The sequence below is a fragment of the Helianthus annuus genome, chromosome 16 (assembly GCF_002127325.2).
Source record: "Helianthus annuus cultivar XRQ/B chromosome 16, HanXRQr2.0-SUNRISE, whole genome shotgun sequence".
NCBI classification, from domain to species: domain Eukaryota; kingdom Viridiplantae; phylum Streptophyta; class Magnoliopsida; order Asterales; family Asteraceae; genus Helianthus; species Helianthus annuus.
The window spans coordinates 39,089,214-39,103,245 of record NC_035448.2 but is presented as its reverse complement, the minus strand read 5'-3'; the positions used below and the strand labels follow the sequence as shown (position 1 = coordinate 39,103,245).

The 14,032-nt window shown below is 40.0% G+C and overlaps 1 protein-coding gene across 1 annotated transcript; it reads right to left on the bottom strand.

The window, feature by feature from the left end:
- Positions 1-503: 503 nt before the first annotated feature.
- LOC110919258 (extensin-like) lies at positions 504-1,743 on the bottom strand. Its single transcript, XM_022163531.1, has 2 exons — positions 1,597-1,743; positions 504-1,154 (listed from the first exon to the last, which is right to left on the bottom strand). The coding sequence occupies exons 1-2, from the start codon at positions 1,741-1,743 to the stop codon at positions 504-506; spliced, it is 798 nt and encodes a 265-aa protein (XP_022019223.1).
- Between the last annotated feature and the right edge of the window lie 12,289 nt (positions 1,744-14,032).

Genomic DNA, 14,032 nt, shown 5'->3' with positions numbered 1-14,032 from the left:
CTAGAATGACATGTGGCTAGGTTTTACCTTTAAGATTCTTTTTAATATTTAACACAGAACAATCCTAAATTGAGATGTTAATAAGGATCTAAATCAAATTGAGGAACTACCATCTTGGCCCTGTCTTAAAGTGAAACATGGGCTAGCTCTTGTTCTTTTTAGATTTTGTCATTTTATTATAATGATGGATCTTATAAAAAGGAATGTTATTTTTCATTTATTTCATGTTTTATATTTATGCATATAATTAAAAATGAAAATTTAAATTTAATCCATTCCATTACAAAAATTAAACAAGTACAGATTTACCCTAAACGGGACTTCTAAGAAATAACATGCCCATGTAGGGGCTAAACAAAACTAACATACCCACGCAGGGGTTAAACAGAAAGACATGCCCACGCAGGGGCTTACTAAAAAGACAAGTCCTCGCAGGGACTGAATACAGAAACAGATGTCCACGCAGGGACTTGATTACAACATAAATAAATAAACAAGGATCTTCAAAAATCCCTTCTCTTGGTCTTCCCCTTGATTAGGCCTGCCAAACCTTTGAAGAATCCACGGGTGTTCCTGCGTTCTTCTTGGACTTCCCGCTCAACCTGGCTCAACCTTTCGAGAATCTCTTGTTGTCGTTCTGGTGGTATCAATTGTGGCTGCGGCGGCTGCTGATGTGGAGGTTGAGGAGGTGGCGGTTGTTGGTACCCATAAGCTGGGTATCCAACTCCCCAAGGAGCTCCATAAGGCCCCTCAGGGTGGAGAGCATTGTAGTCCCATGCTGCTTGGTATGGATCAACCTCTGCATAAATGTAGTTGGTATGGGCCGGCTGCTCAAAGGGATTATACGCCGCTGAGCCGGCATATGTAGGAATTGGGTTACCAAAACCCAAAGGTGGCGCGACAGGCGCTGAGTCTACCTCCGAGACGGGGTTTGAAGGCCCACCCATCTGCAGGTCTTCATGGAGTGGCGGGTAGTGGCTGCCACTTGAAGGTTGGGGGGTGCTGATACGCACTCCTCCTCGCACGGACATCCGTGTGTTTGATCTTCGTCGCCTCAGTGACTCTGGAGGCGGCTGCTGAATTGGTGGTGGTGGCGGTGGAGTGACCGCGACAAATCGAGAATCCTCATAGGGATCCTGCTGCTGGTGCTGCTGCTGGTGAGGCGAGGAGTGGTAAGAAGCTTGGTTGTAAAACAAGGTTTCCAAGGCCGAGTACTCCCCGAGTAGTCGCTACAAGGTAGGCTGCCGAGGCGACTTTCTTTGACTCCGCCTAATTACTCGGAATCGGTCAAACGCGGTCAAACTCGGCCAAAATCGTATCTTGTAGGTCAACTCGGGCCAAGTTTGACTTTGAAAATAATAAAACATAATTTCTATGCCTATCATGAATATCGTTTTCACGTATTTTGTTATAGATATTAGTAAATTTATGTTATTTGACATATATTTAATTTCCAAAAACTAATTTCTTTATAATTTTACATGTCCAAGTACTCCCCGAGTACTCTCCGCCTAGGCCGAGTACTCTCAACTCCCCGGTCGACCGACTAGGGAGCGCATAGCGACTTTTGCAACCATGGTAAGAAGGGGTAAACACCCAATCATACTGGGCGACTCTCGCCTTGTAACTGTCTGGACCACAGTAAGGTGATCCATGGAAAGATGACCCATCAGAGATCTCGATGGGGTGGTTAGGGGTCCCGGTTGGAGGCTCGGTGGGATCCGTGTCTTCGTCCATGTCCATCGCGTGGTCGCCCGAGAAGTGGTCTTCAGGTCCTAGTGGGTTAAAACCCACTGGTTCTTCAATGTAGTTTGCCGGGTTGAACCGGCTTTGGAAGACAGGTGTCGGGTCGTTAAAGGAATGGTGAGAGTTGGACCGCTGGAGAGGTATAAAAGAAGGCTGTGGGTTGTGGGGCTCATTTTCAGATTGAGGCCCGAAAGAATGGTGATATGATGGTGATGAACTTAGCGAGACGGATCGCCTCGCTGGCTCTATATACGTCCTCCAATGCTCCTGAGACTGGTACTCATTGTGATGGATGGGGTTCGCCTGTGTGATGGCCCGACTTCATGGTCATGCCCGGTAACTGGTGCCTTTCCTCCCCTCCTGAATCTTGGCGGCATGATTAACCTGTCAACATAACAAAGATAACAACAAAAATATATAAAGGACAAAAATAAAACAAATCAAGATTTGTCCTAAGTTCTTTGTCAAGACTCGAAAATCGAGGAATGTGCAATTGTGTAACTGAGATTAAACACAAAAGACTAGTGTTTAATTTACTCAGTGTTGCCTCTGATACCAACCTGCCACACCCCAATATTTCCACGTATTACCAGTGGGCCCGGTGGGGAGTATCGTGACGTAGTTAATATCATCATAGTCAAACAACACAATTTTAAATGCACAGCGGAAGCAAAAGATGAATCACATTACAAACCGAATAAATAGTAATATCAAAGTATCACAACGGACTGTAATGGATCCACAGGCGGATCGAAAGATAAAAAGATTATTGTTCAACAGACTTTAACATCTAAAGCTTGCAAGACTTGAGTAATGATGCCAGGAGTAGCCAGCCTATTTCGTCTAGTACCTGCACTTAGCCTATTTGGAAAATACGTCAGTTTACACTGGTAAATACAATTTAACTGACTCATTTTGAAAAGAGTTTAAGAAAATTGGTTTGAATGTACAAGGCACAAAATATCTTTTATAACTTGGGACAATTATTTAAAAAAAATCTTTTATACAGTTTTACTTATTTGCCGTCCATTAGTGCCGGTTAGAAGAGCCGGTTAAGATTAATTGACACGCCACAGGTATAATGCCTACACCCTGTGCTTAGGTCGTGGCCATTTCTTTGAATGATGCCAAGGATATCCGGGACATGGTCATTTAACCCCCAAAGGCCATACACCAAATAATACAGATTAAAACAGGTTATGTAAATACATTAATTACAATACGATTTAAATGACTACACAACGACCAAGCGGTACTATTATAATACCGTATCCCAAGCCCGTATAGGGAAAATAAGTTAAAAGTATTTACCTTTGCAAGTATAATTCACAAACAGCAAGTGCACGTAGCTTTTACTAGGCTCCTAATCCGGAACGAAGGTTTTAATAACCTATTAGATTCCTAATGGGTCTTAATTAAGCCTAAACTTAGACCGGTTAGTTTTAAAGGAAGATATATGGTTCAAACGCACGATTAAGCGAAGACCGGAATAGAATGTGATTTAGACCCGACAAGTTTGAAGACTTGTGTAATATGGGTAAACTAAACACATTCTGGAATTTGAGATAAAAATGATAAGGTTTGACCCGTTTCGGTCAATTTATGCAAACTAGTTACATAAACCGAACCGAATGCGAAAAATGCGTAACGGGTAACCATAAGAGTCAAATACAGGTTTTCTAAGTTAATATGCCTTAAATATGTTGTGACATCAGTAAGATATCTCCTATTATGCCCAAAACGAATTTAAACTCAAATTATGCCCCGTAGGGGTATTTTGGTCATTTAAAAGGTTATAAAAGAGATTAAATATAAATATGAGTTTCAGGTCTGATATAATCAGTAAAAATACTTAATTTGATAAGTTATATCAGTAGGGTATTACATATATATGTGAAATTTATCCTTTATAACCAAACTATGCACCGAAGGGGCATTTTGGTAATTTCACATAAGGTTTAAAGGTCAAATCTGGAAATCTGAGTTTAAAACTTTTGCTTACTGTTAAAGTATAAAATTTTACTAAAAATATAAGTAGTTATTAAGTCTTATATGTTTAAAATAGTTTTGATAAATACTATGCGCTTAAAACGCGTAAAAAGGCGGTTTTAAGCGATTTCCGGGTTTTATAAGAAAAACTGATATTTTTATTATTCCAGAAAGCTTAAAATACTTTATTTATAATATAAAATCAGTAGCAAAAGGTTTGGTGTCAAAATGTTTTGTGAAACTCATTTTATAGGCAAAAAGGGCAAAACCAACAATTACCTAATAAAGCTTAGAACCTTATGTTATGCTCAGCCTAAAAATAAATAAAAATCTTCAAAAATCCCAAAATATTATTTTATATCAGTAGGTAAAAAGTTTGATATAAAAATTTGGGTTTAAATAGGCTATATGCTAATTACGCCGTTTAATTAATAAAAAGCTTTCTAATTAAGCTATTGAGCATAACTCCTAATCTAGACCTCAAACTGATGTGAAAATTTAGGGACATGTTTATATTTCAGTAATAAAGGTCTCTATTCTTTCACATTTTCAAAAATATCTTTTTAAGGTCAAAAGGGCATAATAGTCAACATTTAAGCATTTAACGGAAACATGCATATGAATCGGATAACTAATGAACCAAGTTGTATAATCACAGAGGGTTATACTAACATGTAACCTGGTCCAAATAAAGCTCTAAGGCATTTCTAAACTATGCTCTACTGGGTTAGAACTGAAATTCAAAGCAAAAGTCTACTTTTGCGATTTTCGGTTCCGAACCGAGCTTAAACTGAAAATTGTCGTGTTGAACATGTTTAGACATGTTCTTACATTAATTACCAAGTTATATGAGTGATAAAACAGGTTGTATGGCTTCTACATTGTTAATTATGTGTTTATGCGAAAGTTAGCTTTCTGTTGACTTTTTTATAAATAACTTTGACCCGACAATTGACCTAGTTAGAGTGGGAATCAGAGGGTGCCCTTTTAAGGGTTTATTACCCACATAATTACCAACTCATAGGTACTTTCAATTCGAGATTTGACTGGACAAATTGTGATTAATCATGAAGTCAAACCTTAATTATGACGGTTTGACTTTAGGCTAATAAACTAAGTAAAACTGAATTAAGAAAGGTTAAGGAAGCTTACAATAGTCCTAATCATGATTATGGAACCTAAGGAGACTTGCATGCTGACCAGAGAGCTCGAGAGAATGCCTTGAATGATTTCCAAATGTGCAAGTTCATGTGTTGCAACAATGGGAGTTCTTATATAGTGAATTTAATCACATAGGATCATGCCAAGCAAGTCTATGGTTGCTACCAGATGTTTACAGGTGCCCCCTATGCATGAAATACCATTGGGGCAACCCCTGGTATGTAAAACAATGCATGTAAGTCAGTTAACAGCTTTAACAGGCACCTGCCTGTGTTTTTCTTCGCTGCAGAGAACTAGGCGGCCCGCGTAAGCGGCTGGTATGAGTGTCCGGCTTCAGGTCAGCAAGTTTCATTTATTACATTTCAGCCCCTGGTCCTTTTAAAACGTGGTTTTAACTTTATTTCTTGCATTTTCAACCCTCTAACTTGACTTTTAAGGGCTCCATGACATAACCAAACATTGTTAAGTCCTTGGTTAACTTTTTGATCACCCGAAAAGCCTTAAATTTCAACATTGACGCTTTTAACTCCTCGTATACGAATGTTATCATAACTTTCTCATACTTTATCGAAACCTTGTGAAATTTTTATCACTTATTCTAGTGAGTATAATTTATCATTACAAAGCTTCGGGTTTGCAAAAAGGTCACTCAGAGGTATACTTTAAACATGTTGACACGTTTAACCCTTGTAGTTTGTAATCTCTCACTTTCTTCCACAATTTCGCTTCGTATGATCCATAATTCATTCGTTTAAGGGTATATACATTATGTAGGATTATTGAAAGGTATATTTATCCATTGTTGACACTTTGAACCCTTTTTACACATGTAGATTCTTCGTTTGTCAACTTAGTCCCTCAAAGTTAATCTTTTACACGTTTAAAGCTCATGACACGTGTCGATATAACATTGGACATGAATCTTCGAGGTGTTACACAGGATCAAACTTGTCATCAAACTCGAAGTCCTGAACAGATGCGGCAGACATAGCGGTGTCAGAATCAGAATCGATGGGATAACGCTGCAATCCCAGTGCGTGCAAAGTAGTAGATGACACAGACTCGAATGAATCAGGACCAGAATGGTCAGATGAAATCTCGATGATCGGAATCTCAATAAGCGGAACTGCAATGACATCGTCGACTGGAGCTCCATCACCCTGGGCCTCCTCAGGGGGACCCTCAATAAAAAGATCGATATCTTCGTCAGACATGGCATCAAGAGGCAGATCCTCGAGAGGAAATGCAGCAAGAGGGAGAGGAGCGGGGATCGGAACAAGAAATAGATCCTCGCCCGGAAAACCATCAGCTAGCGGTATAATGTCGCCAAAATACGGCAAGGCAAAAGGCTGAAAGTCATCATCATCGCTACTCTCAGTCTCAGAAGTGAAAACCTCAGGGTCCAGGACAATCTCATCATCCGAAACTATGGCCATAGGGTCTATAGTATCTGACAGCTCACTCTCAGATGAGGACATGGTGTCTGTAACAAATAATCACAACATATGCACAATATCAACAATCATCAAATAAGCATGTAAGCAGTAACAATGTAAGCATGTATTCATCCTAGTCTTCCCAGACTATCCCACCCAGCCTCTCAAACTGAACTACCTAGCCTCTCAGACTAAACCTCCCCAGTTTCTCAAACTGTACTACCCAGTCTCTCAGACTGAACTACCTAGTCTCTCAAACTAAACCTCCCCAGTTTCTCAAACTGTACTACCCAATCTCTCAGACTAAACTTCCCCAGTCTCTCAGACTGAACCATAGCCTTGAAATATGTTTTATGCCTTTTGTTTGTAAAAATGTTTGTTCCCTGGATCTGGACATTTTGTGTATGCAATGTAAACATGTTTGTAAACATTTTCGTGAGAGCCCTAATGATCGTAGTCTAGACTCGAGAGAGAATCCTAGTTCGCTACGATCGAAGCTCTGATACCAAGCTGTTACACCCTGACTTTTGCGGAAGCGTGATTATTGGTGTGACTTTCTTAATACCATAGCATTCAATCATAACAACGCTATATGTTAATAACTGTAAGATGTTCATCCATTAATTACGTTTGAAAATAACACAACATACTTGTTTGAAACATCGACACCAAATTCAAGTTACAAACCACAACATGTTTAAACGAGTTCATGAAGACTCAACAAAAGACCTTAAATAAGACCGGGCTTAGAAGGAATAGGATACACTTCCTAAACCCTACGACCTCGGATGACATCTTTTATTTGTGACGCAGCTTGAAAACATGCAACACCTGCCAGATCGACTTAGTTCCCTGAAATACATGTAATTTGAAAACATCAACAAAAGTTGAGCGAGTTCATGTGTTTGTGTATGAATAAACCTTTAAAGTATGTCTGTATGTATGTATGTCCCTGGTATGTAGCAATAAGGAAAAATAGATCACCAATGGTTTGCAAGGCCAAAGGCATGTGTGAAATGGTGTAGGAAAACTCAAACCTAGCGGAATTTTGCCACGGCATTAGTATGTGGACATAGTCACCACATGGGCCACCCTCATCCTCATGGGTGTGGGCTCGTGATGTGCATAAAATGTGTAACGCCCTGCTCTTTTGTACTTTCCATTTATAGAAGGTTTTGTTTGTATTTCTATTTTTGGAAACTTTGTGTTCTTGTAATTGTTCCTTTCTTTGTAATCATTATCAAACCGAGACTTGGATCATTAATGAAGCTTGTATTTTGTTACATTTATGTTATACACACTCTATGTAGGCTCGTATGTTCGACTTCGTGAATCAATCAATGTCTAATCGTTATTCTTGGAAACTATGTGCTAAACTTGAAATTAAACTAAACTTATGCCTTGAACGTGTTTTGAACGAGAATGATACTTGGTTATGACATTTATACGCTTAAATATACTTGGGTTATGATCACCATGCTTAACTACACCTTATACTATGCTTTTATATCAAAACAAGTCCCTAAACTCTCAAGTTTGCACCTAAAGGAACCAAATACAAACTTCAGGGACTAAAGTGTAACAAAACGAAAGTTGGGAGACCCATACCCGCCGCGTGACGCCTAGGACCCTCGCGTCACGCGAGGCCCTTGTTTCGGCAGATTGTGTTTTCTTGAGCTGTTGTGCACGAAATCCCATTAATCTAACCCACCCAATCACCTTTAATCCACCTCTAATCACCTCCAATCACCTTCTAACTCTTCCATTATAAATACCCAACTTCTCCAACCCATTTGACACTTTCACAACTCCTAAATCTTCACTAAACTACTCTGTACTCAGCTGAGAATCTGAGTTTTGGACAGGTTCGTGAAGACTTACAAAAGTGAGTGTAACTTGCTCATTTCTCAACCAAACCACTTGGTTCTTCTTCCTATTGCTTTGTTATGTCCTTGGGTTTGAATCCTTGGTTTTTCCTTGGAAGAATCATGCTTGGATTTGCCCTAATTTTTTTTTTAATCAACAACTTGTTATTTCTCATCCAACTTGTGTCTAACACATCTCACACCAATGTCCTAATGCTTACAACCTCTCTTATGGTTGGTTAAGATTAAAAACATGGTTGAGACACTTAAATCAGAGGATTAAACCTCATAAACTTTCTGTTTTGTTAGGGTATTTAACCCACGAGTCATGTTAAGCTTAGACTTTGATGAATGAGTGATTGTGGAACAACTTGGGTTGTTCCAACATAAAATCCTCACATGATTTGATGATTTCTTTTAGTTTAGATTATTTACATACTTGTATTAGTCCTAGTTCTTGACCCTCCTTGGTTGTCTTTACATCAAGTGAAGTGGTGAACATTCAAGGGGTCCCTAAATGGAAGCATGTTCTTCCTACCCCATACATGACATTCATGAATAACTCGAGGTGACTAAACGAAGATCTTAATCTTCTACCTCCTACTTGAATTATTGAACTTAATAATATGTAATACTTAACTTAAATATATATATATATACACTCATTCGAACCTTTAATATTAAACTTGTGTTTATATGTTAAGGTAGTAGAATACCATCTAAGACTTAACACTCCAAGTATGATTCTAATGGGCATACTACCCATGAAATACAATATAACCCTAGTGGTTACGTAGTGTCATATAAGAGTGTAAGTTAAAGATGATTATTTTGATATCATACTTTATGTTATGTTAAACTCTGAATTTATAATCTTCTGTTGAACGCCAAACTCACACACCTATGTTTCCTTGTGTAGAAGGACTAGGTGCTCCAACTTAATCCATCCACCAAACTCGCTCGCGGGATTTCAAGTGGGAAAGCTTGCAACCACCGTGAGTATACTCGATCCCTTTTTCCCCTTTACACTTTGGGATGCAACATGTATAATTATGCAAACATCTTTAAACTAAACTAAACATACTCAATCCTTGTACAAACATGAAACTAATGTGCTTTACTTATGATTCTTGTATGCTCTATTTGAACGATTTGGAACATATATGCTCATTAACTTTGCTAGCCCACCTTAACAATTATAGCGCTATAGGATTTACGCACCGCCCGTTAAACTTGGGGTATTGTTAAGTTAAACATTTACCATCCCGCTATCAATTGGGATTAGGTTATTTTATGCGTTGGATTCTTGGGTTTGATCATAGTGTACGCGAAAATTGCATGCTAGTAATTCACATATTATGAATCATGTTGGATTTGAGCCTTTTATTCTATTATGCTATGTAAACAAACTTGTATACTCGCTCATTGCCTTTGCATTGAAACTCTATTTTAATACATGTTGCTGGTTGATTAATGAAGTATGGATGACTGATGAAACAAGTTTAGGGTGTACTAGATACACACCTTTAATCTATCTATCTTTTGATGTTATGTTGAAATTTGAACAATGTTGTTATTTCCATTTTACATGTTGTATGACAATTTAGCAATTGCAATGAAATTTGAGCTTAATTAAATATTGTCACATAGTGTTATGAAGTCTCTAGCAATCTATACACACTTCGTCTCATCCCGATGTTTCCGCCATTGGTTGGGGTGTGACAGATTGGTAGCAGAGCCATAACTATAGGGAATTAGGAAAATTGCCATGCTTTTGCCCTAATCTATAGTTTTAAGGATTTTGACTCTTATGTGTTGTTTAAAACTTTTGTACTCTACCATGCATGCTTCCTAGCTACACTTCTTGATGATTAAATTTATATGCCTTTCCTTAGGTTAACATGAATACCCTTTGTTTATTTGTATACTCTTATAACACAAACGAGACAACTTTACCAAAATAGGTGTGAAACCCACAATTTGGTAAACGACTCTCATTCTACCTTTAACCAATTCTATCCGGATCTTGATTCCGAATATCTGCACGAAATTCCACCATTAAGCTAGGAGTGACATCCACAACTTAATGGTAATTTCCATTTCAACTCTAGTGGACCCTCGTCAAAGTGTCAAAATTTTATTTTGATCGACGAGTACCAACCACATTTAGGGTGCGAAATCGTCAAGTTAGGGGTGAAACCCGCATCTCGTCGATTAAGTCCCATTCCTCGATTTTTATTCTCGCCAAAGTCCCGAATGTTTCACTCATTTAGAGATGTGTAGTAACCGGAAGGGTAAGATACCGTTAATCGCTTCTCGACGAGAGTATCTTACTTATAGGCCAAAGCACAATATCTCTAATTCGAAAGAACTTTCGACCCACTTTGGAATAGTCGACGTTTCTCTACCCGAAACAATCCAATGTTTTATTGAGCCTCTCTTTTATGTATCTCAATTTATATGTGATTTTATACTTGAACGTTCGTTCATTTCAAAATGTCGTTTTAATCATTTCGCACGTTATCGCAATCACAAACAATAATAATCCCTCTCGTGAACAAACTAAATTTACAATGCTTTCCTTATCCATGTTATGCTATGTGAAACCCATGATTATACTATGTGAGACGTCGTAATGTTATACAACTCGAGTTGAACCTTCGAGGCTATATGACATTTATGCTATATAAATCAAATTGAACCTTTTATGCTATGCAAATCAACTTGAACCTTTATGCTATGAGACCCTTTATGCTATGTGATCAATTTCATTTTTTTTTCTTAAACGAACATTATGACTAAGTCTCACCTATTCGTCCTTTTGAATCTTAGATGTCTTCTCGTCACTCCAACGCGTCTAAGAAGTCAAAGTCTCGCTCCACAAAGAAGATGATGGCTTTCATGGCCGATCAATTTGCTCGCGTCGTCCCAAAGGTCATTTTCGAGATTCGAGCCTCTGAAACTCCTCACTCTTCCATCGACTCTAAGGTTGAAACACGCAAGCCCGTCTCGTTCAACTTCAAGCAATTTTCATCATGCAATCCAAAGCCATTCACTGGCAATGATGGGGTGACCGCCATGCTCGAGTGGTTTGACAGCATAGAGGTCACATTCATCAATAGTGAATGCCCCAAAGAGCTCAAGACGCGCAGAGCGACTGGGGTATTCCAAGCCCGAGCTCTCGAGTGGTGGACGAATGAAAGAAACATCCGTTCGAACGAGCTGGCATATGCATTGACATGGGAAGAGACTAAGGTCCTGATGATGGATGAGTTTTGTCCTCCGCATGAGCAACAAAAGTTGGAGGAAGAATTTTGGGTTTTAAAGCAGATTGGTGACGACAACCTAGCCTACACCACCCGATTCAAACAACTATGTTTCATTGTCCCTCACCTTGTCTCGACCCCTGATCGCAAGAAAAGCAAGTATATCAATGGTTTACCCCCTAGCATGCGTGATACGATCGAGACAGCCAAACTCGATAGCATCGAAGCCATTTACCGTTTGGTCGCGTCCTTGAACAACAACCGTGTTCGCGATAAGCAAGCCGCAAACCCCATTCCTTCGAAGCCAGCCCATCAAATCACCCAACAATCGAATAACAATAGGGGAAAGAAGCGAAAGCAATCCAACCCCGTTTGTAACGCGATTGTGCCGCCTGTTAACCTGAACCCTGTTGCTCCTGATAACACCCAAAAGTCGTACACTGGGATTCACCCCAAGTGTGCCACTTGTAACTACCATCATCCCGTCAATGCTAGGTGTCGTCGTTGTGACAATTGCAACCGTTATGGACATACTATCAACTTTTGTCGTTATCAACAACAACAAGCACCACCAGCTCAGCAAGCTCAGCAAGCCCTACCTGCTCCTCAAAACGCAAGACCCGCTAGAGCTTGTTTCAAATGTGGGGATGCTAATCATCTTCGTCCTCAATGCCCACAATGGAATCAAGAACAGCAACAACCTCCTCGTGGACGCTGCTTCAACCTGAACGCGAATCAAGCGCGCAACGACAATGATGTCGTTAACGGTACGTTTCTTGTTAACCATCTTTATGCTTCGATACTATTTGATACTGGTGCGGACAAAAGCTTTGTGTCCTTAGAATTCGAATCATTGTTAAATTGCACACGCTCTAAGCTACCTAAGTCATTTTCCGTTGAAGTCGCCAATGGCAAGTCTATCTTAGTCGATTCCATTCTCCTCGATTGTCGTCTTACTCTTAACGAGCATGTTTTCTCTATCGACCTTATACCCATGCAATTGGGTAGTTTCGATGTCATCATAGGCATGGATTGGCTCCAAAAAAACCATGCCGAAATCGCTTGTCATGAGAAGTTCGTTCGCTTACCTCTTCCCTCTGGTGACGTTTTACACGTTTATGGAGACCGACCTTCAAAGGGACTAAAGTTTATGTCCTGCACACAAGCGAACAAGTACTTATGCAAACAGTACCTTGCCTTTTTAGCCCACGTAGTGGAAGAAAAGGGCAAGGGAAAGAGTATAAGTGATGTTCCAGTGGTGCGCGACTTCCCTGACGTCTTTCCTGAAGATTTACCTGGTCCTCCTCCTCCTCGATCCGTTGATTTTCGTATTGACCTCATACCTGGTGCAACTCCTGTTGCCAAGGCTCCTTATCGTCTTGCACCTTCCGAGATGCAAGAATTGTCTACTCAGCTTCAAGAACTCCTCGATAAGGGTTTCATTCGTCCAAGTACCTCTCCTTGGGGTGCTCCTGTGCTTTTCATTAAAAAGAAAGATGGTTCTTTCCGCATGTGTATCGACTATCGCGAGCTCAACAAACTCACCGTTAAGAATCGTTATCCTCTTCCGCGTATCGACGATCTCTTTGACCAACTTCAAGGCGCTACCTGTTTCTCCAAAATCGATCTTCGTTCTGGTTATCACCAACTTCGAGTCCTCGAAGAGGACGTTCCCAAAACCGCTTTTCGCACTCGTTATGGACACTACGAGTTCGTGGTTATGCCTTTTGGTTTGACCAACGCACCCGCTGTGTTCATGGATCTCATGAATCGTATTTGTAAGCCTTACTTGGATCGCTTCGTGATCGTCTTCATTGATGATATTCTCATTTATTCTAAATCTCGATCCGATCATGAGCGTCATCTCCGCCTTATACTCGAACTCTTGCGTACTGAACGTTTATACGCTAAGTTCTCTAAATGCAAGTTTTGGATCAAGGAAGTTCAGTTCCTTGGGCAGGTTGTTAGTGAAAAAGGAATCCATGTCGACCCTTCAAAAATCAAAGCCGTGAAGAATTGGACCGCGCCTAAATCTCCTTCTGAAATCCGTTCATTCTTAGGATTGGCGGGTTATTACCGTCGATTCATCTCGAACTTTTCAAAAATCGCCGTTCCTCTCACTTCGTTGACTCAAAAGGAGAAAACTTTTGCGTGGGGTCCTGAGCAAGAGGAATCTTTTCAAACTCTCAAGGACTTACTTTGCAACGCTCCTATCCTCGCACTCCCTGATGGGAATGATGATTTCGTGGTGTATTGTGATGCATCAAATCGTGGTCTTGGTTGTGTGCTCATGCAACGAGACAAAGTCATCGCTTACGCCTCTCGCCAACTCAAAATACATGAGAAGAATTATACTACCCACGACCTCGAGCTTAGCGCAGTTGTTTGTGCGTTAAAGATTTGGCGACACTACCTATATGGTACTAAGTGTGTGGTTTTCACTGACCATAAGAGCCTACAACATATCTTTGACCAAAAAGAACTCAATATGCGACAGCGACGTTGGGTGGAGTTGCTCAACGACTACGAATGCGAGATTCGCTACCACCCTGGTAAGGCGAATGTCGTG

Coding starts and splice junctions, on each gene's coding strand:
- LOC110919258 (XM_022163531.1), bottom strand. CDS start 1,743: ATGGACATGGACGAAGACACGGATCCCACCGAGCCTCCAACCGGGACC. Junction 1,155..1,596: donor GAGTCGCCCAGTATGATTGG/GTGTTTACCCCT, acceptor TCGCCTCACCAG/CAGCAGCACCAGCAGCAGGA.